The 25,324-nt window shown below is 46.0% G+C and overlaps 2 protein-coding genes and 1 long non-coding RNA gene across 7 annotated transcripts in view; 2 read left to right on the top strand and 1 right to left on the bottom strand.

Moving 5' to 3' along the window:
• Positions 1-2,031, top strand: part of TMCO1 (transmembrane and coiled-coil domains 1) — a 14,672-nt gene extending 12,641 nt beyond the window's left edge. The window contains exon 7 of the mRNA XM_083507222.1: positions 1,625-2,031. Coding sequence (XP_083363348.1) covers positions 1,625-1,723 — 99 coding nt within the window. The 3' untranslated portion in view covers positions 1,724-2,031. The remainder of the gene's footprint in view (positions 1-1,624) is intronic.
• ALDH9A1 (aldehyde dehydrogenase 9 family member A1) overlaps positions 1-22,879 on the top strand; it is a 25,393-nt gene extending 2,514 nt beyond the window's left edge. Inside the window, exons 1-12 of one of the 5 annotated variants that reach the window (XM_083507167.1) lie at positions 3,921-3,939; positions 5,886-6,092; positions 12,485-12,630; positions 14,285-14,414; positions 16,216-16,350; positions 17,554-17,750; positions 18,441-18,581; positions 19,443-19,631; positions 20,509-20,596; positions 21,235-21,376; positions 21,710-21,822; positions 22,352-22,879. In XM_083507167.1, coding sequence (XP_083363293.1) covers positions 5,912-6,092; positions 12,485-12,630; positions 14,285-14,414; positions 16,216-16,350; positions 17,554-17,750; positions 18,441-18,581; positions 19,443-19,631; positions 20,509-20,596; positions 21,235-21,376; positions 21,710-21,822; positions 22,352-22,446 — 1,557 coding nt within the window. In that variant the 5' untranslated portion in view covers positions 3,921-3,939; positions 5,886-5,911 and the 3' untranslated portion in view covers positions 22,447-22,879. The other 4 variants (XM_083507164.1, XM_083507166.1, XM_083507165.1 and 1 more) reach the window with 4 other exon arrangements.
• LOC310708648 overlaps positions 13,756-25,324 on the bottom strand; it is a 189,971-nt gene continuing 178,402 nt past the window's right edge. Inside the window, exon 4 of the long non-coding RNA XR_014527108.1 lies at positions 13,756-13,955. This is a non-coding gene — a long non-coding RNA (uncharacterized lncRNA). The remainder of the gene's footprint in view (positions 13,956-25,324) is intronic.

Below are 25,324 nucleotides of genomic sequence, written 5' to 3' on the forward strand. Positions count from 1 at the left end.
GAATCACTGAGAGGAAAATGGTGGTTTTAAACCTCAGCAGGGGTTTGAGTAGAGTAGGGGTGAAGTAGTTGGTGGTTTTTATGTTGATCTTTTCTGTGAACCACCCTGAGACCTCCAGGTATAGAGCGGTATATAAATTCAATCAATCAATAAGAAGGGGAAAGTGGTGATTTCAAATAATGGCAGAGGTTAGAGAGCAGGGGGTGGTGGGGGAAGTGGCAGTTTGAAGGAAGGACTGAGTACAGTTTGGAAAAGTTCTGTTGTGCTAAGTGTTTTGGTGTTAGCTTCTGTGTTGTAATCTCTGCTGTTTCTCCTTGTTACAGCTGGGTGGGGGGCGTTATTTGAGGGGGGAAAGTCCACTAGTGTAGGTCCATCCCTGCTTTACTCAAACTTCTGCTGTTGATTAAAATAGCCCCGTTTTTCCTTTCAGCATCTCTCCTTTCTTGCTGCACTGTTCTCTCTTCTGTTTCTCAGCTGCCTTGTGCACAAGGATACAGAGCCCTCAAATATCCCATAGCACCTTCATACAATGTGTGTCACTCCTGGTTTCCTGTGTTGTCTTCAACATGAAGGTCCAGGTTCAGGGTAGTAATTTTGAACATACATTTAATCTACAAGCAAACACTGCTGTGTGGGCAATGTCTAACTGAGCAAACTTAAAGATTGGGGGGTGCACAAAGAGGGCCGCAGAATATGAGAGAGGATAACGGTCTGGGAGCAAGAGAGTTGAGAAGAGTGAGGAGGGGGGAAAGGGAAAGGTGAAAAATGGGGTGCAATAAAGGAAGAGGTAGGCATGGGAATGGGGACAAAGATGAAAGCCAAGGGACGAAAGAAAGGGTCTGCAGAATCAGATGGGGGTGGCAGCTTCATAACTGGATGAAAGGTGTAAAGGGTGCTTTGTCGTTGCAATTGGTGGGAGGAGTCAGGTGCAGGAGGTTCCCCATGGAGGTGTCCTGTGTGCAAGGGGAGCTGCCCTAAAGGAGAGGAGGCAGCTGCGTAGACTTTGAAGCAAAGCGGGGCTGCAGAATAGAAGAGAAAAGTGGCTTCGAAATAGGGTTGGAGAAAGGGGAATGAGGTTTTCAACCAGTACAAGGTTCTAGGGGTTTAATGTGTATTGGAGGGTCAGAGCCTCCCAGTTTCATATTTTGAAAGTGGGGGTTTGTCTCTTGCTCTTTCTTACCTTTAAGCAATTAAAAGGTGGATGAGTGGTGTGTATTCTAGCTTGTGCATTTTTTAAAACTTGCAACTTTACACCAGCCTTTCCAGTGCTAGACCTTGCACACCTCTTGATAGGCCTGGCAATGTAAGGCTGTCTAGAATGCTCCTTGCAGAGTTGGGAAGAACTCTGGTTTTGTTTGTTTCTTTGCTTGCAGTAAAATACAGTTTTCTAAAAACTTTAAAGTTTTTTTAGTTAGTGAAAACCCATGCTGTGCTCTTCAGTGCTCTGTGGGCAAAGCATAGAGCTATTCCATATAGAAGAGTACAAATACAACAAGGCTTTGTGGGGACCCTGTTCCGACTATGCTGAGAAGACCCCTCAATCACCCCAGTTGGGCCCTAAACAATGCACACCCTTGCACGAAAGCAAACCAATGTGAGTTTGTGTTTTTCTCCTGTTTGCCAGAATATTCAGAAGCTGTTGGGTTTGGCTCCTTCTCGAGCTGCCACCAAGCAAGCTGGAGGATTCCTTGGCCCCCCACCTCAGTCTGGGAAGTTCTCCTGAAATAAGAGTTGCATCTCACTAGTCGAAACATCCTGACTTTACAAGAAACTCTGGATTGCACAGAAGGCTTCCTGAACATGTTGCCTATGTAACTATCATACCTTTGTTTTGCAAAGAGATCAGCACTGAAGCACATCTTTGGGCTAGATCTTGTACTTACTACTCTGAGGCAGTGGAGAAATATATTAGTGGAATTAAATGGAGTGCTGTTTGATGAGAAAAGTGTGACTTAGAAGTAAGCAGCAGTAGTATTCTTTCTTGTGTAATAACCTTTACCAAAGTGAAAATAAAACAAAAATTGTTTTGTCTCTGTGCTTCCAGTTCATATAGTTCACCTCAGACTCTATTCTGAGGGAGGCTTTTATTCCACAAACTCCCGACAGCTGCAGAACGGCAGCATTGGTTTGTTTCAGCCACTGGCTTCCCCTGGATGTTTTTCGATTGCAGTTGGTTAAGATTAGCATTGTATATAAGTGATGTCAAGAGACAGCTGAGGGGGGCTTGGCTTGCTGCTGAGTCAAATGGCGGCTTGATTTCAAGTCTCCGGCAGTCTCCTCAATTTGTAGTGCTGCTCCAAAAGTTTTACATCTACCTCAAGGTGAGTCATTTCCCAGGCACACATTTTCTTCATGTCTCCTGTCTTGCTGATGCAGTTTTCCTGTATGACAGCTTTCACTGCCTCCCATACGGTCGCAGTTCTGATTCGTTCTGTGTTGGTTCCAAATACGACTTCCATTCTTCCCCAATCCACTTGACCACCAGGTGGTGCTGCAACATCATGGGAGGGAACTGCCGAGCCAGCTGCCCCTTGCATGATTCAGCAGAAGACAAAGGGACAAAATCAATATGAATGTATAGCTGGTGGGGATGAGGCTAGAAACAAAAGTTGGGTGAAGCAAGTGCCATGCACCAGTGAAGTATTGGCTTGTGTTTTCATTTTAGAAGTTATGGAGCCCTTGCTATCCATGTGACCATCAGAAATCACATTTTAATCACCACCTAACACGGGTGGCGCTTGGGACGCAGGTGGCGCTGTGGGTTAAACCCCAGAGCCTAGGGCTTTGCTGATCAGAAGGTCGGCGGTTCGATTCCCCGCGGCGGGGTGAGCTCCTGTTGCTCGGTCCCAGCTCCTGCCAAACTAGCACAGTTTGAAAGCACATCAAAGTGCAAGTAGATAAATAGGTACTGCTCCAGCGGGAAGGTAAATAGCGTTTTCGTGCGCTGCTCTGCTTCGCCAGAAGCGGCTTAGTCATGCTGGCCACATGACCCAGAAGATGTATGCCGGCTCCCTCGGCCAATAAAGCGAGATGAGCGCCGCAACCCCAGAGTCGGCCATTCACTGGACCTAATGGTCAGGGGTCCCCTTTAGCCTTAACATGACAACACCTTCTTGAAAAGACATCAGAGTTTGAATGGTTCTTTTTAGAAAGGGGGTTTGCCCCTCACTGGGTCAGTAAACAGAAGCTAGAGTTACAGTAGTTAATCTCCCTTTTGGCAAAAAAAGATCTGCCAGCAGCATCATGTAAAACATCCTGAACTGCCCCAAATTCAATTAATTTGAAATAAGGGGTGCTTTAGGGTCCTGGAGGGGAGAGGAGAACAGTGCATCATAGCCTTGCAAACACAGAACTTTATTAGGATACTTTAAAACACAGTATTAAATGATTTGGAAATAGTAACAAATATTATTGCTGCGAAACTGTGCAGCGTAAAATTGGAAAAAGCATTGTGCACCTTCAATCTCAGAGCAGTATGGACTGCCATAACAAAGTATAAGTTAACTTCCTATAGAAGAGCTACTAATAACCAGCCAAATAAGTTTATATAACAATGAGCTTTATCACACTTATCAAGATAAGATACAACTGTACAATAGGTTTTCATTATTGTAATAACTTGTGTGCAAACATTTCTTTTTATTCATTTTTGGTATGTATTAATATAATTGCTAAAAAATACATTTAGAAGAGCACCGGGTTTAGGTTGCAGTTACCTGGGAGTGAGTCTCGTGGATCTCAGCTTATTTCTTATTTCTGAGTAGACAGACGGGTAGAGAACTGCGCTGCCTAGATTCTCCCTATTGAGACAGCAGTTTGGGGGGACACGAATTTGGGGGCAACAAAAAGAGCTGCTGTGTCTCGGATGTTCCCCCTCAACACGCAAGTCTTCCAACCTGCCTGGATCCTCTCTCTGCCCCAAAGGCAAGCCCGGCTCAGGTGAGGGGGCGGGGTCCTGGCGGCCCCTCCCGCGCCGCGCTCCCAAGGGCCGCCCCCGCCCCGCCCCCCCCGCCTGCTCCCTCGGCCGATCCCGGGGCTGCGCGGACGTTGCCAGGAGGCGGAGTGAGTGAGGGTCGCGGGAGAGGGGGGGGGGTCCCGCGGGGGGGGGTCGCACCGCGCCCCCAGGGCAGCGGGCCGGGAAGCCCCTTCGCCTGCGGCGGCGGCGGCGCCCGGAGAAGCGCTGGGAGGCCGGGGCCTGTGAAGGGAGTCCGGCCGAGGGAGGCGTGGGCTGGGCCGGGGCGCCAAGGGGCCGCTGCCATTACTGTGGTTCAGTTGGTTGCTCGCTTTCTCCTGCCCGAGGACTTAAGACGCCCCCCCCCCCGACCACGAAGGGGGGTGTTTCTGGGCCCCCCCCCCGCCAGCTTCGAAGAGGCCTCGGTGGTTAAAGGCGGGAGGCCTGTGGAGAGAGAGGGGCGTTTCCGCCTGGCGCCCCCACCTCGCTCCCCCCAAGCGGAGGCCATGGGAGCTGGGCGGCGCTGCCTCGGGTGGGCCGAAAGCGGGAGTCAAGCGCTGTAGCCCCCCCCCGCCCCCCCCCAAGCGCCGTAAAGCAAGCCTGGTGGTATTTTAAGGACCAGCCCATTGGTCATGGCGTGAGCTTTCATAGATTCTAAACATATTCTCTGCGCCTGTGGAGTTTTATCAGCAAAGCACAAACAGAAAAGCACTTCCAACTTCAAGAAACAAAGTAAAATACTCTTGAGCATATGGATTTTCATGCTTTAAACTCCATTAACTCATTTCTTTTGCTCTCTTCCCACCAGTAATTACTAAAATATGTAGAAAACGATAAGGACTTAATATGTGCCCCCTCCCCCCAAATAAGCTTAGGGCCACAATAAATTAACTTTGCTCCAGGAGAGTGTCTTCCATGAGACAGTATTGAATAGCCTCTGGCCAAATGTGGTTCTGAGAAGAAGAACCTGTCGGGGGGGGGGGGCTGTGCCCCTGCCCATGATATTGTGGTATATAGAAGTGATGAAGGAATAGGGGGTATGCACACTAAAATAATGTTGGGACTGCTCCAAATCTTGACGCTCACCTTGATGTGTTAGTGTCTCTGTGAGATGCTATTGAATCACATTTGACCCAGTCACATCCACAGCCATGCATTTAACGTGCATTCGGAACCTTTGTTGTGTTGGGAATTTTAGCTCTGTGAACAAACTGTAAAAAAGAGCGAGAGATAGGGGCATACACCCCACAGGAAGCTTTTGGGCCACCCCGAATCCTTCACCCATGCAGTTAGAGACTACTCCTGTGGATGAGGATGCATCATTTGTGGAGCCTCAAAACAGCTTGCAAAAGATTCTCAACACCGTGCTCTAATCTCCGTCCCCTCCCCCACCCCCATGGGCTGTTCTGGGGGGTTCCCCTGACCCCTTCCAGAGCCAGTTTGGAGGGCCACCCTGCACACAGCACCCATATGGATGCAGGAGTCTTCAGGAAGCTTTTGCTGCTCTTGCTTTTGATTTTTCCGGGTGCCCTGCTTACGCCCTCTCCCACAGTGCTCCTCTGCAGCTCTGGAGTGGCTCGGAGCAACTGGATTTCACTTGGCACAAGGTGAAAGGAGCCTTCCCTCTGTTGGCTGATTTGTGTGGCCTATCTCTTGGGGACAATCTGTAGCCAATTGCGTAAAATAATAGGAGGGTTTAAAAGTGGATTGTACATGGCTCTGTGTTTTATAGACATGCTTGAAATTCTTTGAAGGGTAAAACTTGATAAGATAGTGTGTTTTATCTTGTTTTTGTGAACTGTCCTGGTAGCTCTATGGAGGGCAGTATATAAATCTTTCAGATAAATAACACAGCAGTAGGCGGATTCCCAGGCACCTTGCCTGCTGCTTTACGGGAGCAGAGGTTGATAGGCCTCTCTTCTGTCCAATGCAGCCTTGTTCCTGCTTGCCAGCTGTCAGATGCTTCACAGTCCCCGCTTCTTACTCATTCTCCCTGGTTTTCCTGGTCTGCTCCGTTGTGCAGCAATGAGCACCATCACTGGCACATTTCAGCTGCAGCAGCCCCTCAACTACCGAGAGGGTGCCCGCATTGAGCCTGTGGATGGAGATCACAGCGAGGAGACGTATGAACCAGCAACTGGTAATTATCTCCAGGGTGATGTTCTGGGGGGATGTGGGCTTCAGGGAGTGCAGCCCAGTTGCTGCAAAAGGTGGCTTTGGAATCCCCACCCCAGACTCTGTAGTACATCAATTTGCTATTGACTTGGCATTTTAGATAGCATTCACATTCAGTGATGTGAGGTGAGAATATTATCGAGAATGAGAATATTCTCGAGAATATTCTCTACTAGAAAATTCCACTCCACAAACTGTAAATTCTAGTGTAAGAACCAGTTTTACAACACTCATTTAAAAAACCTAGTAAATAATAAGTCAAGCTGTGATATTGGCAGTGTAAGTAATGAATAATGATTTTTTTGATCCAGTTACATTACTGGGCCTTGTGTCATTCACCATTGGCAGTTTTGAAATGTGAGCTACAGAAAACAATTTTTTTTTTAGTTTTAAAAGTGCTTTTCATTTAATATGATGAACATTTGAATTCATATGTATTTCAACTGTATGTAATAGCCTTTTTTCTATTTTGGTGTGATCTTATTCTTAGCAATTCTATACCCTTGGCCATACAGTGTGATTATTTTTACAGAAAGTAGCTTTAATGCTTTATACACTTAAAGTACCTAGGCCTATACAATTATGTGTAACAGCATGTGAGGTGGCCTTGATTTAAACAGTTATTGCTTCTATATTTTTATTTAGTGCCAGTAACTGGTTTTTGCAGTGCCATTCAATGGTACAAGGTGCCATATTCTACTATTTTAAATGAAAATTCTCCAATATTTTCATTAATTGAGAATATTCTCAAGAATTTTCTCCAAAAGATTATTCTTGAGAATTTAACATCACTATTTACATTATTCAAATAAGTTTCTGGCTTAGATTTATTCCAACCAGAAGAAACAGGAATCTATGACCTTTGAAGCTGTTGGCTGGCTGCACTCGTGCCAAGGTGCATTCTGAATTGTTTATCTTTTAATGCTTGAACTTTGAATTTGCTGATTGGTAAAAAAATGTGGCTGAGGGCTGATATGCAAGACTTGCAAATAATGGAGACAGTGGAGTACTGGTTTTTGTCCAGACACATGTATTTTTTAAACTATTGTATTTGCTGTAACAATAATAAATGATAAAGATGTTTATAAAGATGTTGGTCAGTGTCTTTATAAATGACTTGGATGAAAGAATTGAGAGGATGCTCATCAAATTTGTAGAAAACACCAAACTGGGAGGGGGAGCTAATGCCACAGAAGACAGAATCAGGATTCAAGATGACCTTAACAGACTGGAAAACTGGGCCCAAGCTAACAGAATGAATTTCAGTTGGGACAAATTTAAGGTTCTACACTTAGGCAGGAATAACCAGCTGCACAAGTATAAGACACCTGGTCAACTATAAGACGTACATGTGAAAAGGATCTAGGGGTCTTAGTAGACCACATGCTAAACATGAGTGATGCAGCAGCAAAAAAAGGGAATGCTATTCTAGGTTGCATCAACAGATGTGTAGTGACCCAAACAAGGGAAGCAGTAGAATTGCTCTATTCTGCCTTGTGGCAGAGCCATAGCTATGGTAAGGCTAGCCAGGGTTTTTTTGCCCCGGGTGAAGTCTTCAGAGGGGCGCCATTGAGGCTCCTAAAACCTTGTTTTTGACCCAGGTGAAATCAAGTCTAGTTTCATCCCTGCTTGTGGTGTCCAGTTCTCAGCATCACAGTTTAAGAAGGATGTTAACAAGCTGGAACATATGCAGGGGAGGGTGACCAAGGTAATCATGAGGACCCTTATGAGGATCAGTTGAGGGAGCCTGGAAAAGAGGAGACTGAGAAGAAATAGGATTACCATTTTCAAATATCTTAAGAGCTGCCATATGGAAGATGAAGCAAGCTTGTTTTCTCCTGCTTTGAAGGGCAGGACCTGAACCAATGGATTCATGTTACCAGAAGGGAGATTCCAAATAAACATCTGGAAAAACTTTTTGACAGTAACCTGTTTGGCAGTGGAACGGTCTCCCACGAGAGGTGGTAGACTCTCCTTCCTTGGAGGTTTTTAAGCAGAGGTTGAGTGGCCATCTGTCAGGGATGCTTTAAGCAGAGATTCCTGCATTGTAGGGGGTTGGACTACATGAATCTCAGAATCCTTTCCAACTCTATGATTCTATGATAAGTTAGAGAGTCTTATTGTCTGTCATTTACCAAAAATCATTGATACTTTACTGTATCATTTTCCCTCAAGCATGGATTCCCCCCTCTCTAATAATCAATAAATAAACACCATTTATTCAGTTCCCTGTGTATGACTATGTATGTCTCTATGTATGTCTGTCTACATAATATAATGTCAGGTCCTGTTTTCAATACAAACCTTTTGGAGCAATTTCTTCAGAGATGTGCAGTGTCAAATATTTGGCAAATCACTTTCTTGCTACAGTTAGCAAATCAACAACAAGCAAATATTGAACTTGGCTTGTTATATTATTCAATAAAACTATTTGGGGAGAAAAGGCAATTTAAAAAAATCTGTGGTCATGCATTTTCCATCATAAACCAAAGTGTCCTGATGCCATTGCAGTGCCATCAAATGGGATAGAGGTTGCTGAGTTTCCAACGTGTCTGAGAAGTCAGACCATTTCCCACCCAATTTAATTGGCATAGAATATTGCTTATATAAGCTTATTTTATTTTTAATTATTATCTTGTTCATTGACACCAAAGAACCAAATTTATAATACTTTAGTCTTGAACATCAGTTTGTGTTCTTATGGCTAATTACCCTGCTAAAGGTGGGCAGGGACAGAGCTGTAAGTGAGTTTCTGCCTGCCCTTTTCTTCCGGTTTCCCCCCTCGCCACTTTCATGAAATTAGGCCAAGGTCCATGAATTGCCTACCCCTGGTGCAGGCATGGGTGTGATGGGACGCTTCAAGCTTTTCCTCTTGGTAGGCCATGTTGCAGAATAAATAGCTTTTCCTGTTTAGCACACAGCCTGCAGTCCTATGCAGAAGATAATAGATGAACCACACTCTGTCTCTTAAGAAGCATAGGAAAAAGAAAGAATAGAAACCCTGCCCAATAAATAGTTGCTGATGTACAATATTCAGAAGAATTCCTTGTCAAGCCTGAATCCAGAGAGGCTCAATTGGACATATCACAATGGCCTTTACATCTCAAGAACTTTGACAAGCTGAAAGTGAGGACAGCATGTTACACACTCCTTCCTTCCGGTTGCAATCTCTTAAGGAGAGTGATTGGTGAGTGTGTAAGGATGGGCTTCATCAATTAGAACAAGCCTCCCAGCCCTTCTTCTATGAAGTGGTGGTCTGGGTCTGCTGCATCCTCCATGTTGAGAAGACTGCACAGTGGCACGCTGGACCCCAAAGTGCCTGGGGGTCTGATTGTGTGCATTGAGCAAGCCACATGCATATGAATATGAACCAGAAAGAAGATTGGGTACTTTCTGGGTGAGCTGTGCAGCCAGGACCTGCATCTGGATGCTATGTGTGCACCTGGGCTCGTTGCCGAGAGTGGCAGGTCAGAAGCAGGAGCTTTGGCAAGTGTGATCTGGGGTCATGGGAGAGAAGGACAGTGCTGGATGCCTAGTGGCAATATGACAACAGCAAGTATGAGACTTCTCTCAGGAGGGTGATCTTCCCCTTGGAGAAGCTGCTGACATCCTACAAGCGACGGGGGTCACCAGGTGGCGCATTGGAAGCTGGCCGACAATAACATCTCTCCGACCCACACGAGGTAATTAAGAGGCTGCTATGGGAAGTATGCAGCCTTCCCGCCCCCCCCCCAAGGAGATGGGGGGACTGCCTTGCCAGTGGTGTCCATAATTCACCCCCGGATTCGAAAGAAGGGGGTGCGGACACTTGGCACAAGCCCTCGGGTGAAGTCGGCTCTTCCTTACGCTGTCTCCAATCAGCGCACTGGTTCGCTTTAGCTCGAAATATATAATTGGAAATATATAATTGGAAAGAAGAAGAAGAAGAAGAAGAGTTTGGATTTGATATCCCGCCTTTCACTCCCCTTCAGGAGTCTCAAAGCGGCTAACATTCTCCTTTCCCTTCCTCCCCCACAACAAACACTCTGTGAGGTGAGTGGGGCTGAGAGACTTCACAGAAGTGTGACTGGCCCAAGGTCACCCCAGCAGCTGCATGTGGAGGAGCGGAGACACGAACCCAGTTCACCAGATTACGAGTCTATCGCTCTTAACCACTACACCACACTGGCTCTCAAAGCACATACTAAAGCACATACATCAAGCGAAGATCGGGAGTAAAGACTGCTGATTAATGGATCTCTGTGAGTGGAGCGACGGGCGGGACAAATAAATCAAATGATGAATCACCATTAAGAGACTGGTATATTTGGAGTGAAACGGAAAGGGGGTGGAGGAAAAAACTTCTTTTTTTGCCTTATGTGAGTATTAATAACCCTCCACCCCAGAGAGAAGAATCGTTGCAATTTATTAATCACAAGCAGTAATTCAAGAACTGTGTGGAGTGAATTATTGATCAAAGAGAGGATTGGTAAACATCGGAGAACGGAGGAAAGTTTTATGACGCAGTTTTAAATGGCGTCTCGCTAAGACAGGCTTGCCTAAGAAGGACGGGGGGAGGAGGACCAGGGTCATCGGAGTGTGAATGGTGATCGGAATGTGATCTAGACCTGGCAGAGCCCTCTGAGATATGCTTGGCAAGCCTGGGGAAATCAACGGACAGACTGAGGGAAAGTTCTTTACGGAGGTGTGGAAATGGCATCTGTCCTTATGTGATATGATTTTTGGAGAGTGTAAAACCCACACAGAGGATGTTTGTTTTCAACCCGCTTGTGAAGATTATCAGAGATCGCAAAGAAAGGAATATATGATAACAACAAGAAGATGAGGAAAGTAATAAAGAGACTATCTAGATAGAACTGTCTAATTAAAGCAGCAATATAAGTGATGCTTGGACCCCTGTTCGGAGCTTGAAGTATGGGTACCCCCAACAAAAATTTAAAAATCTGGCTGTATAATTTGGAAATAATGTGATTTGGAAATAATGTGATTTGATTGGCCTGCTAATAAAAATTATATTTTTTTAAAAAAAGACATCCTACAAGCGACTGGTTATGAAGGACAATGCAGTGAACGCCGTTTGTTATGGTGAAAAGAGCATGTGACCTGGCCTGCTGTGGTATGAAGACAGCCTCAAAGTCCATAAGAAAGTTGTTATCAGCACAAAAGGAGAGGCCATTTGGACAGCCAGTACCTTGATGACAACTGCAGTACTTGCAGTCATGGAGTTATGCCAAAAATCAAGCATGTGATAATGGAAAAGACACCTACGCTCACAAGTGGGTGCTTGTCCCGAAAGCTGCCCAGAAGACGATGATGATCAAGGCAAGTCTTATTGGACACTCACAGCAAGCCCCATGAGAAAAATCCCCAGGCCTGGAAGTATAACTGTGGGTTGCTGGAAAGGAAAGCGTAAAAGAAGTCGTCCCAGTGGAGCCAGACAAAGAAGGTCATGGAGAGTGTTGGGGAACACGGAGCAGCAGCCTCATCTCCCTCAGACTCTCCAGAGCTACAAGCAGAAATCAAGAAGAAGAAAGAGACGATAGAATCAGAGCTTGCTGAGAGTGGCGGGAAGCTAGTTGAAATGGACAGTGGCACAAATGTGAAGAAGAAGAAGAAGAAGAAGAAGAAGAAGAAGAAGAAGAAGAAGAAGAAGAAGAAGAAGAAACAGCTCAGAGTAACCTGTGAGAACCACCCTGACCAGGCAGCCTGAACCAGCCTGAGGAAGAGGAGTCTGAAAGCCCAATCCGTTGCAAGTGCAGAAAAGGCACCTTTCCAAGAACTCTGAAAAATACTTTCTTTGCCAAGTTTCTGGATCTTACAGTTACATATGATTTAAGCATGTAAGTAATAGCTATTGACATCTCAAAAGATTTTCAGTCAACTCATCGTAGAACTGTAAAAGCATGGGGGGAAATGTAGGAGAAACCAGTTTTGCCTCCACTTTTAACCTTCCTAATGGCTGGTGGAAACAGGATACATTATGCAAAGCAAACAATTTACAAATTAAACTTGCTTAATCAGTATGATTGTGCAGAATTCTGCTTTTCTTGTTGCTGAATGTGGACTATCTTGGGTGCGTGTTTTTAAGTGTGCATTGGTCTAAGTATATTTTTATGTTGTGAACCTTCCTGAGATCTGTGGATGAAGGGCAGTATACAAATGTAATAAAAAATAATCCTCTTTCTGGATTGTGGCTTTTCAAAATTAAGGAATGTGGCCATTCAGATAAATCTGTAATAGTAACATAAAATCAAAATGCAAGACCTGCTTCTGTAAAAGCTTTTTGTGACAGAGGTATGCTAACAAGTTGTGCTTTAGAAACCTGAATTATTATTGTTGTTATTATTTTCCCTTCAGGGCGAGTTATTGGCAAATTTCTCTTCTCTGGAGAGAAGGAAGTAGATCTGGCTGTGCAAAATGCACAGGCTGCCTTTAAAATATGGAGTCAGAAGTCAGGCATGGAACGGAGCACTGTCCTGCTGGAGGCTGCCAGGATAATCCGGGTATGTGTTAAAAATCACATGAGCCAGCCCGGCCTCCTCTCAGGCAGCGTTGGCTGCTTTCCAAGGGGAGACCTTTTCAGCCATTGCCCACCAGTTTTGACTTGGCTTAATAACTCTAGTTTGTGGTTGCTGCTGGCCTCTCTCTTCTCCTGAGTTCTGTGCAATACTTGAAGAATGAGAGGAGATCTTGTGCAAGGTGTCAGTAGAAAGAGAGGTTGCTAGAGAGGGAAGTGCATTTGCCCCTGGAAGCCAGATTTGTGGACTCTGGTTTGCAGTGCTGTGTCAATCACTAACCTATTAACAGCTCTAGGTAAGTAAAAGTCACCTTTGCTCAGATTGAAAGCCTTGGGGTGTCCTTGCCTTCCCAACCTTATCATACTGCTCAGAGCTGCTTTATATGACAGGTGCTTGGAGGCCCTTGGATCATACCTGCCGTTATGCCTCTGCCATATAGCCATTGCTTAATTCGCCAAAAAGAGTTAAGGTGGTTTTTATTCTTGTTGGCTGACTGCATTATTCTGAATTATTTGTACTTTAGTGGTATTTTGATATGTTTTAATGTTTGTTTTTATTTTGCATGTTGCTTAAAGGCTCATTGCAGGAGGTTGCTGGTAGTAAATAAGAGCAGTTCAAGAGAAAAGCCCTCTTGGTCCTGCCACGTCCTGCCGACACACACGTTACAGCTACTTGGAGTTGCATGTTTCCTCCATGGTTCTGCTCCCCCGACCCCAGCCCCCAGAACAGGCTGCTATCCGCAAGCCTTCCCCCACCAGCCCTGACAAACTCTGGGAGTATTCCCCACCTCCCGCAGAAGCCGCGCGCTCTTTAAAGGGGCTGCGCGGCTTCTATTGCCTCTTCTAGCTTGGGGATGGCTGCGCACAAAGGAAGGCTGTTCCCAAGCCAGAACAGCAAGATGGAGGGCTCCGTCTCGCTCTTCTAGCTTGGGGACGGCTGCGCGCAAAGCCTCTGCAGGGCACCCGCAAAACCGGCAGAAGCCGTGCGCTCTTTAAAAGGGCTGCACGGCTTCTCCTGGCTTTTCTGGGAGGTGGAGGGATTCCCTCGCAAAAGCCTGCAGAAGCCGCACAACCCCTTTAAAGAGTGTGTGGTTTCTGGCTTTTCTGGGAGGTGGGGGAATTCCCCCACCTCCCTGAAAAGCCCGCAGGATGCCATCCGCAAGCCCTGGGAGCCCGAGGGAAGTCGCGCCGGGCTCCCAAGGCTTGCGGATAGCTTCCTGAAGCCTGCATTCGCCCCATAGGACGCACACACATTTCCCCTTCATTTTTGGAGGGGAAAAAGTGCATCCTATAGGGCAAAAAATAGAGTACCTTTTTTTTGTTCCTTAGACACAGCAGATATAAATGTTTATAAATGTAGTGTTTTAGTGAATTGTCTTCAGTTATTATAGTGCACATTGCCTTGTCATGTTCTGCTTCAAAAGTGGTATATACATTATTTTAATAAATGAATGGCTAGAAATAGCTGATTATAGAGCACAAAGAAATATGCACAAATGTATATCACTTCGCAGTTCTAGCTTTTTTGGCACAGACTTTCTTTTGGTAGAATATAAAGGAAGCTTGGGCAGCCACTTAATTCCAGTTCCACTTGCTGCTAGCATAGTTTGATTCATACTGTGTCTCTGTTGGGATTCTAGGAGCGAAGGGAAGAAATAGCTACCTTGGAAACAATCAATAATGGCAAATCCATAACTGAAGCCCGAATAGATATTGATACATCTTGGCAGTGTCTGCAGTATTATGCTGGCTTAGCTGGCTCCCTAGCAGGTGAGAGTCTGCAACTCCATTTGTTAGTTCTGTTCCATTAGCTCTGTATTTTTTCATTCCTCCCATGTCGTCTAATACACTCCTTGGAACAGTACAGAAGTCAAATGTGGGTAACAGCTTCAAGTCATGGGAGGAGCCTGAATGTTCAGACAGGAAACATTTGTTGTTTAGATAATATGGTTTGCTACTTTTTCCAGAATTCTTGTATGTCGCTTTATGCAGTGATGTCTGGAGTCCAGCTCTTCTACTGGGCATGAAAAATGGTTCCGTGTGTGCAGTGTTGTGTACTTGCTGAAACTAATATGACATCAGGTGGCTCAACTACAAAGGAAAGAATCAGGATTACCAGTTCCTCCTTTGCATCAGAAAGTTGGCCCTTTTTAAATGTGGTGCAATAAAAAAGGTGCCAAGTTTAAAGAGCAGTGACTTCTTGATGCAAAGGAAAAATTGGGAGTGCATTTAAAGCATTCTCAATTCTTCTTCCTTTTATCCACAGCTTGAGCTTTCTTGCACCTGTCTTCACATATGATGGGCAAATTTTGCCCCAAACAACCTGCTGAGCCAACCTCTGAGACCTAGCAGGCCGAATAAGCAGGGTGGAGGTTCCCCATCACTAGTCTAATATTTAAAATGCATTATTTCTCCTTTTTAAAGCTGCAGAAAGAAACTTCACAGGCAGCCACAACCAACCAGGGCCCCTACAGAATGTTTCCATGCTGAATTTGTTAGGTTCCAGTGGGCAGGTGGGGAGTTTCACTTTGTGGAATGGGGAGAGGACTTGGGTGGTGGATGTATCAGCATAATAATAATAATAATAATAATAATAATAATAATATCTTTATTGTCATTGCCCCCTCTCGGGGACAACGAAATATCCCAATATTTAGCTGCTGATAGATCACAGTGTTGAAAACCAGGTATCACCCAGCCCGCCCAGGTAGCCAATTCAGAGCCGAAAGCGTATCACAGAAAGCACCATGAGGGAAGAAATGCAAAAACTATTAGGTTACAAAGCAAAACAGAACCCTTTCACCTCAAAAATACAGTTAAGGAAAACTACCAGTATAAAGAAACCTTTGGGAATTTGAGTATAGTGCTGGAAGATCATGCAGTGGCTAAAAATCAATATCTGCAGTCACTGGTGACCTTGAACCACACAAGTGGTAAACTGGAGCAATTAAATGAAATCTTTTTTCCTCAGGAAGAAGGTTGCACTCAGAATCCAAAGCAAAAAGCCATTCAAATGGACTCAAGGAATGGGGACTTATTTGCAATCCTTTTTACAATATAAAATGTGGGACGCAGGTGGCGCTGTGGGTAAAACCTCAGTGCCTAGGACTTGCCGATCGCATGGTCGGCAGTTCGAATCCCCGTGGCGGGGTGTGCTCCCGTCGTTCGGTCCCAGCGCCTGCCAACCTAGCAGTTCAAAAGCACCTCCGGGTGCAAGTAGATAAATAGGGACCACTTACCAGCGGGAAGGTAAACGGCGTTCCGTGTGCTGCGCTGGCTCGCCAGATGCAGCTTGTCACGCTGGCCACGTGACCCGGAAGTGTCTGTGGACAGCGCTGGCTCCCGGCCTCTAGAGTGAGATGAGCGCACAACCCTAGAGTCTGGCAGGACTGGCCCGTATGGGCAGGGGTACCTTTACCTTTTATAATATAAAATATACCATATGTTTTATACTCTTTTTCTTCTTACCTCTTTAAAATGTTTTGGTTTGGTTTGTTGTGGTTTTTACTTTGCAAGCCACTCTGACCAGCTGTGCTGCTCCTGCTCATCTTGCTTTGTCCTTCCTGTCCAGGCCAGCACATCCAGCTTCCCGGCGGATCCTTTGCTTATACAAGAAGAGAACCTCTTGGAGTCTGTGTTGGAATAGGAGCCTGGAACTACCCTTTCCAGATTGCCTGCTGGAAGTCTGCCCCGGCTTTGGCCTGTGGTAAAAGAGATGCTCTATATGAGGAGTGAGAATGTGGGTGTCATCCCAACAGCTAGTACCAGGGGGTGGCTTTGTAGGGCGCCCATGCATGTAATAGGGAACAATACTCTGCAATATTATAAAGTCAAGTCTATAAAGGGTAAAGGGGACCCCTGACCATTATAGAATCATAGAATCCTAGAGTTGGAAGAGACCACAAGGGCCATCGAGTCCAACCCCCTGCCAAGCAGGAAACACCATCAGAGCACTCCTGACATATGGTTGTCAAGCCTCTGCTTAAAGACCTCCAAAAAAGGAGACTCCACCACACTCCTTGGCAGCAAATTCCACTGCCGAACAGCTCTTACTGTCAGGAAGTTCTTCCTAATGTTTAGGTGGAATCTTCTTTCTTGTAGTTTGGATCCATTGCTCCGTGCCCGCTTCTCTGGAGCAGCAGAAAACAACCTTTCTCCCTCCTCTATGTGACATCCTTTTATATATTTGGACATATATATTTATATATATATTAAATATTTATATTATATTATATTATATTATATTATATTATATTATATTATATTATATTATATTATATTATATTATATTATATTATATTATATTATAAACATACAAGAATATTAGGTCCAGTTGTGACCGACTCTGGGGTTGCAGCACTCATCTCACTTTATTGGCCGAGGGAGCCAGCGTACAGCTTCCGGGTCATGTGGCCAGCATGACTAAGCCGCTTCTGGCAAACCAGAGCAGCACACGGAAACACCGTTTACTTTCCCGCCGGAGCGGTACCAATTTATCTACTTGCACTTTGATGTGCTTTCGAACTGCTAGGTTGGCAGAAGCAGGGACCGAGCAACAGGAGCTCACCCCGTCGCGGGGATTCGAACCGCCGACCTTATGATCGGCAGGTCCTAGGCTCTGGTTTAACCCACAGCGCCACCCGCGTCCTGTGAAGGCGAGAGAACACATTAATGTGGATTGTGAGGCTGCCAAATTAAGATGGGGATTTGCGGGATGAGCATTGTGGTAGCTCCATTTCTTGCTTCTGTCCCTAGTAGAAGCCTTTACTCAACAATCATGTTTGGACTGGGCATTCAGCTGGGATCAGAGAGGCCAAATCCATTGCCCACCCCAGCTTTCTCCTTTGCACCTCCAGATAGAGTTAATTCACAGCTGTTCTTTTCCCCTTGGCCCATGTGAATTGCCTAGGTAACGCCATGGTCTTCAAGCCTTCTCCCTTCACCCCCGTCTCCGCCGTGATGCTGGCAGAGATCTACCATGAGGCTGGAGTTCCTAAGGGGCTTTTCAATGTGGTGCAAGGTGGAGCTGCCACAGGCCAGTTCCTGTGCCAGCACCCGAATGTGGCCAAGGTCTCTTTCACCGGGAGCGTTCCTACAGGAATCAAGGTACAGGACACCAATGCCGGCTGGCAATATTGAACTGCAAAGTTTAGCCCTCTGGCTTCCCAGGTGGTAAGTCTACAGGAGCGCAAGCATGCGATGCAAAGGCCAGTTTGGAGTACCTGGCATGCCTCTGGAGTGGGGAAGGCCAGCTGGAGAGGCCCCAGAGAGCAGGATAGGAGAAGTTTCTGTTTATGCCTTTGCCATTCGCTTCAGTCAAATCCCTTTGGGCTTTTGAATTGCTAGAGGACAGTGTGTTTTGAGCAAGCCGCAGATGTAAAGCATGTCAACACCGTACTTACAGTCGGAGCTTTCCATGTTGTATCCTTTGGGGAAAGCACTAGCTTTTCACTGCCTGCCTTTCAATCCATGTTGCTGGAGAATTGTCTGGCAAGGACACATGAAAAGCAAGATGAAATTTCAGCCCTGAGTGGTTAAATCTATCATGTGTTACAAAATGCTTTTATGCATGGAAGACAGAGTTGTCTTAGCGTAACATCACTGTAGGCTCAGAATTGCTTGACATTTAATCCTGACTTATCACCAGAAAGTATCTTCCATAAGCAAAAGATATAGATGCTTATTCAGCAGACTCCCAAATGAGGATGTCCCTTTTCACTTGTCTAGAGATTTTGCAGAGTTGTGATAGACTTGCTTGTGTTGCTCATACACCGTGTTCCATCTTTGCTTCAATAGATCATGGAGATGGCAGCCAAAGGGATCAAGCCAGTTACTCTGGAGTTGGGGGGCAAATCCCCCCTTATTATCTTCTCTGACTGTGTCCTGGAGAATGCTGTAAAAGGAGCTCTCATGGCCAACTTCCTCACACAAGGCGAGGTGTGGACCTCCTGAGGAGTTTGTTTATGTCTTGTCAGAGAAGTCCAAAGTTCAGTGGTAACATTCTTCTACAGCTGAAAAAGAAATCTGTCATTTCTAAATTACTGCAGCATGGAAGGCCTTGGTTTTTAAGATAAATGAGAATCTGATCTTGACATGAAAACAGATGCCTGTAAAGTCCCAACTATTTAGGGCAAGAGGCCAAGGCCTATCCCTTTCTTACTGGTGGGCCTGCTAGGTTCACGTTTGCCCCTTTGATGCAACTTGTTGTATTTAGTCAACTCTTGAACTTGAAGCCATAAGGCTCCATCAAGAGTACTCATGTTGTAACTGTAAGTCAGACTTTCTAACAAGAATATAACGTTTGATTATATTTTTTACTGACATGGAGTTCCATTTGGATTTTGGGCCATAGACACCCAAATGTCTCAGGCCATTTCTGCTTTGCTTTATGCCGTATTTCACTCTTGTCTGCTCTTTATATTTTCCCCACATGGTGGCACTGAGGGTTCTAAGAAAATCTTTCTGCTCTACTTTCCAACAAACTTTTTTCTTATCTCATTCAAGGGAGGGCAGCTCCAGTTTTTCTGGTGGGCTAGATTCTCAATATTCAGAGGACACATAAGAAGACACTTCAGTGCTATTCTTATATTCTAACATTTGTTTGCTATGCAAAAAGTGGCACTACAGCTCACACTCTTGTACTGTGTGGAAGAGTCTGATTTTCTCCATTCCCAGGAGATTTAAAATCAGTGCCAAAGATCCAGTGAGCAGGTGGCTCATTGTGGCTACCAGAGCCAGCAAGCAAGGTGTGGTTGGTTGGTTGGTTGGTACTTTCTTAGATCTCTCTCTGTGCCTCAGGTTTGTTGCAATGGCACTCGGGTGTTTGTGCAAAGCGAGATACTGAATTCCTTCACCAAGGAAGTCATGAAACAGACACAGAATATCAAAATTGGCGACCCCCTGCTGGAAGACACACGGATGGGAGCACTTATCAACCACTCCCACCTGGAGAAGGTGTTGAGCTTTGTTAAACAAGCAAAGGATCAGGTGAGAGTCATGAAGTATATCAGGTAGCTTCTCTTCACCCCGAGAACATCATACAGACACCATATTCTGTGCTCACAACAAAGGCTGTGCCTGGCAAGGCATACATGGAATTTTGATATATATGAAGTTGTGTTCCCCTCTTTTGCTAGGTTCTGAGGGACTACATCTGAACAGTTCCTGATAACTTACAGGAAAGTTGACTTCGTGGGATGTGCTGTCAGTGTTGTACCTCCCCATAAGTAGCAACAGCAGATTCAGCCATTCATGTCAAGCAAATAAATAGGGCTTTTTTGCAGGGGTGGCCATGCTGTCAGTTCTCTGCTTATGGATCTAGCAGGTCGCTTCAGATCTGTTGGAGTACATTCTCCCTGCAAGATTAAAGGTTATGAAATCCAGAGTCAACATAAGCCCAAGGAATTCGAGACCATTTGACTATTCACATTTAAGGACTTTGTCCCTCAATTGTACTTTGCCTTCTGGCAAGGGTTATGACTTTTGTTTGCATGGTGCTCAGATTATCTCTTTTCAAGACTGAATAATGCTGTCAGTTGCAAAAGAACCCTATGGAGACTAGGATGGACTGGTCAAAGGACTATAAATAGAGGGCACTGTCCAGCAAAGTAGTTCTGTTATTGCAGCAACTTCTGTCCCTTCCCTTCCCTCTCCTCTCCCTAAATCTGTTCTGGGAATTGCCCAACCCTCTGGAGCATATCTGGGGAGGCTGTGTAAGGAGGGGGGCAAGAGGGAAAGAGACGGAGAGGGGAAATTCCATTGCACAAACGGAAACCCATGGCTAACGCAACAACTTCACTGGATGCTTCCCATAGTTTCCTTTTAAGGAGTCTAATGGTTTGCTCTGGACATTTTGCATTGACAGGGCGCAGTGGTGCTGTGTGGAGGTGAAGCCTATGTGCCAGATGACCCTAAGTTGAGTGGTGGCTTTTACATGTCTCCCTGTGTGCTAGGTATGAACCCCATTATTGGTTGATTCTCCAACATGGTCAGTACCATGTTGGTGCTGAAGGGGATGGAAGATGAGCACAGTGCACAGATTTGTATGGCATTTTTAGCTGAAGAAATTGGCTTCCTTATAATCTTTCCTGAGGTTGAGAAAGGATGGTGGCCCCTTTCATTGTTCTGCAGGCGCCTAATGCTATGATCTGAGCTACATGATCAGGTGATTCGTTTGGGATGGTACTCAAGGTCCACATGTTTGAATGTTTTGTACTACAAATAACCTCCTGTGCAGAGAAGTAATTTCTTCTCCTTACATAGTAGTTTTATTTATGCAGGAAGCTTTCATATTTAGAGTATTGAGGGTGCAGTAAATAATTCAGTTGTCAGGCACTGAGCTCCTGTCCACACTTTACTTGGAAGCAAGTCCTGTTGTACAAAGTGGAATTTATTTTCAAATAAACTTGCATAGATTTATAGGCTGATAGTTTGTCCAGATCTAAAGCAACAAGCAGGTAGTTCTGAAATCCCAATTTGTTTCATAACTGCAGAATAACTGGGTGGGAGAATCTGTTTCTTCCTCACTTGTGCATTCAGAACAGTTGCATACCTATTTAATATTATTTGATCACTTCTGTGTTGCTCTCAGGAAACTGTAATGACAACATGACATGTGTACAAGAGGAGATTTTTGGACCTGTCATGTCCATCCTGCCCTTTGACACCGAAGAGGAAGTCCTAGAAAGAGCCAACAACACTCGTTTTGGCCTGGCAGGAGGTGTCTTTACCAGGTACCATCAAGGAAGGGCATAGGTTTCAGAAAGTGAGATGGAAAATGAAACGGGCCAGACTGGACAGTAAATGGGCTGCCTGCTCTGTAATGTGGCATCTGTGGAAGATGCAAGTTGGGAAGCAGCACATCAGCCCAGAGCATGATGGCAAATGCTTGCTGCCAGTTGGAATTGTGTGCTACCCTCACCAGCTGGCATTCCTCCAAAGTGACAGCTGTGCCTAGTGGCATTTGGCCTACTCTAGCCTGTCCCATAGGAAGGCCAGGGAACACTGCAGGGTTTCTGGGCCTTGGGAGACACACTGGTTCTTCACCCCATCCTTCTGCTTCCTAGGGACATCCAACGGGCTCATCGAGTTGTGGCTGGTCTCCAGGCGGGGATGTGCTTCATCAACAACTACAACATCAGCCCTGTGGAGCTGCCCTTCGGAGGATACAAGATGTCAGGTGAGCTGGTGGCAACAGTGCTGGGCTTTGGTTCTCAGCATATTACGTACCAGTTGGCAAAAGGGAATGGAAATATTAGCCAAGCTTGGGTTGTGGACCAAGAGAGTTGCAGCCTTCCAGAGGGATGTGGGGCTCGCCAAGAATCCTGATGTCATTTAGTTCCTCTGGCTTAAGGTCGTTCTGGCCATACAGCCTGCCTGAAACAGTTGGAGATACATACACCTGTTGTTTGCAGTGCTCACCCTGTGAGAAAGGACATGCACATGCTAACTCCAGCTTTTAGGTTCACCTGTACATACACTTAAGTAAGGAAGTCCCTTCCCTTGGGTCCTTTGCATTCTCACAGGTAAGTTGCCAGCAAGCTTACTTCTGAATCCTTCACAAGGAAAAACATATTTTTAAGAGCAAATAGTGGCATCAGATGCTATGTTCTCCATTCCATGGTGCAATTCCTGCCATGCAGTTTTCCAGAGTTCTTCTCACAGGGAGCCATAGAGTTGCAGTCTTACCATGGACCTCTCTCTTGCAGGGTTTGGCCGAGAGAATGGCGAAGCAGCAATAGAATATTACTCTCAGCTGAAGACTGTCTGCGTGGAGATGGGCAACGTGGAAACATTGTTCTAATGGCCTGGTCTTGTCCATTTATTCCAGCTAACACTCGACTGAAGTGCTGTGTGCCATGGGGGGAGGGGGGCTGGAGTGTGTGTTGCTCTTGCTGCCCCTCTCTTTCTTTGAATTCCCTTATTCTACTCTGCTTCCTTGAAATAATTCACGGTGAAGATAGGAGAAAATGTTCCTATCTACCAGTTCTCACATTCTGCCTCTTGCCAAATTTTCTGACTTTAGGAGCAGTGCATGCCAAAAACCACCTGCTCCCATTTAGAGGGGCTGTGACAACGTATCTGCTTGCGAGCTCTCTATTTTAGCTGTCAGGCAACTAGACATCTACTACCGCAATGAAGGTAGATCATATATATCTGCTACCTTTTCTAATCTGGCACTTTTGTACACAGTTTTCTGAGCAAATAAAAGAGCTGCTATTTCAGTATTAATTGCATAGAGCAAGAGGTAATAGCTCTCTTTGCCGCCAAGGGACACCTGTGCTGTGGAGGTGGAGGGGTGGGCATATATACATGCACAGAGTTTAGCCGTCACCCATCACAGACATGCGATCCATAGGGTCCCTAATAGCTATTTGATTTAAATGCAAAATTCAACTGGGGGGAGGGGGCTGGCAGGGGTGACAAGCTACATTGTGACATGTGACAGTTTCACATGGTGAATGCAATCTGCCTCTGGTGGAACTGCCTTAAACCCAGAGGCCATCAGCTGTGCCCAGGTGGGAAGGAGCCATGGCTGCTTTAAAGAGGGATGGAGCGCTCTGGCAAACCATGCCACTTATGTAGGAAGCAATGTCACTGCAGCATTTTGTAAAAAGCGGGTTATCAGCTAGCTTCAGAATCAATTCCCCAAAGTTGGGAGCCTCTACCTCCACCTGGAACAAAATCTGTCACATGTTCCTTCCTCACAGATTGGGGGAAAGCAGCAGCAGCGGTTCCCTCTCTGGCTTCCCCACTGAGCCATGGATGCTTCAGCTGAGATTCCTGCCTTGCAGGGGGTTGAACTAGATGACCCCTGGGGTCCCTTCCAACCCTACAATTCTAGGATTCTAAGGGATTGCAGGCGACCTTTCCCTTCGTCTGTAAGAGGGGAAAGGGGCATTTTGAGGAGTATTTGCCAGACTTCCCTACAGCCTGAGCAAGACGTGCTCTGCTTCTTAAGGCCAGTATTGCCCTTGGAACAGTAAGTCTGGGGTCTTTGTGCTTGTCCTGTAAAACAGAATCTAGACTTGTAGTGTTGGGGGACCCCAAGGACCATCTAGTCCAGCCACTTGCAATGCAGAAATAGCACAAGGCATGTGGCCAACACACCCTAAAGACAGGCATGGCCAAACTTGGCCCTCCAGATGTTTGGGGACTACAATTCCTATCATCCCTGACCACTGGTCCTGTTAGCTAGGGATGATGGGAGTTGTAGTCCCAGACATTAGGAGGGCCAAGTTTGGCCATACCTGCCCCAAAGATGCAAGCGGAAAGCCAGGTGTGGCAAGCCAAACGTGGTATGTTGTGAATCTGTTTCCTGGGAATGATGAATAAATAACACCAGAGGGACAATGCCTCTGGAAGACCTTTGCCTCCTCTCCAGGGGCCACATGGCAAAGCAGACAACTCTAAAGAGAAAGGTTTTGATCCTGAATTCTAGCACCTCCAAGCAGGTGAAGAAGGGAAAGGGGGGGAGGGGGACTCTGTTAGAGGGCTACTCCCATATCCCTCCTGCCTGTTCTGAGGAGAAAAATGTCTCACCTCTTCACAGAAACAGTCCTGGAGCTTTCTTAGTTTCCTCCCCAGACATCTTGCCCCTTAAGGGAGAAGGGAGGTGGCACAGATAAGTTGAAAGTTTGGGAGACTCACTTTGTAACTCCCACACAGAGAGGGTACATGCCAGATGTTCAGAGAACCACAGTCCAGCATTCAAAAGGCAGAAATTAAACTAAAGGGAAGTAACCCACAGGAACCTCATCTTCCATCAGCTATTAACACCCTCCGTGCTTTTGCCTGTAAGAGCTAAAAAACCCAGAAGCAAACGACCCTTGGCTGAGGTTGAGCCACCTCCACTTCCTCAAGACAGTTCAGCCTCCTCCCCAGCAGGCTTGGTAGTTGCTTCCCTACAGAGGACCACTGTAGAGAGGCTAAAGCAGAGCTTTCCATAGGCGCCGACTCCATGGGGCTTGAGGGGGCCCGAGCCCCCTCAAAAATTTGTTTGGGGGGCTCTGCCCCCCCAATAATCTCGGGCGCCCCTCCAGCAGAGCGCCACCGCCGCCCCTCCCCAGCCCAAAATGCACAGGGTCGGGCTGCATGCCTCCTGCCCTCCCTCCCGAGCAAAAGCTCCACCCAATTTCCTTCGGAGCTGATTAATAGGCGCAGCACGCTCTCCCCTATTCGCTCACGAGGAGGCGGCGCCACTTTATCTGCATATTCATGAGCTTATTTATTATTCATGAGCTTTCGCGGGCTCCCCCAATGTTTTTTATAAGTCGGCGCCCCTGGAGCTTTCCAAACTGTTGGCTGCAGTGTGTCGTGTGAATGCTTCCTCCCGGGGCCAGAAAGGGATAACCTCCAGTTCATAAAACTGAATTACTGTGTTGTGAAATGATGCATGTCTAAAAAGCATGACAAATTTGGAAAACTCTGAGCTAAAGTGTTGGCTGCACGTTCTGTCCACTTAGCACATTCCTTAGCCAGCCCCAAGGCGACCGAAGAAAAGCCCCTGGAAGAGGGGCAGAAAGGAGACCCTGTGGAGCTGCCGCTTAAGGGAGATCTGTGAGATCCTTTTATGTCTTTTGGGTGGTGCCAACTCTTTCCCTTATGAAGAGGAGCTCTCCGTCTATGATAGAGGTCCTTTACCTCTTTGTAAATGTACTGTGAGGGCAGAGTGTAAAAGA

This window comes from Podarcis liolepis (assembly GCF_965112155.1).
Source record: "Podarcis liolepis genome assembly, chromosome: 6".
NCBI lineage: Eukaryota > Metazoa > Chordata > Lepidosauria > Squamata > Lacertidae > Podarcis > Podarcis liolepis.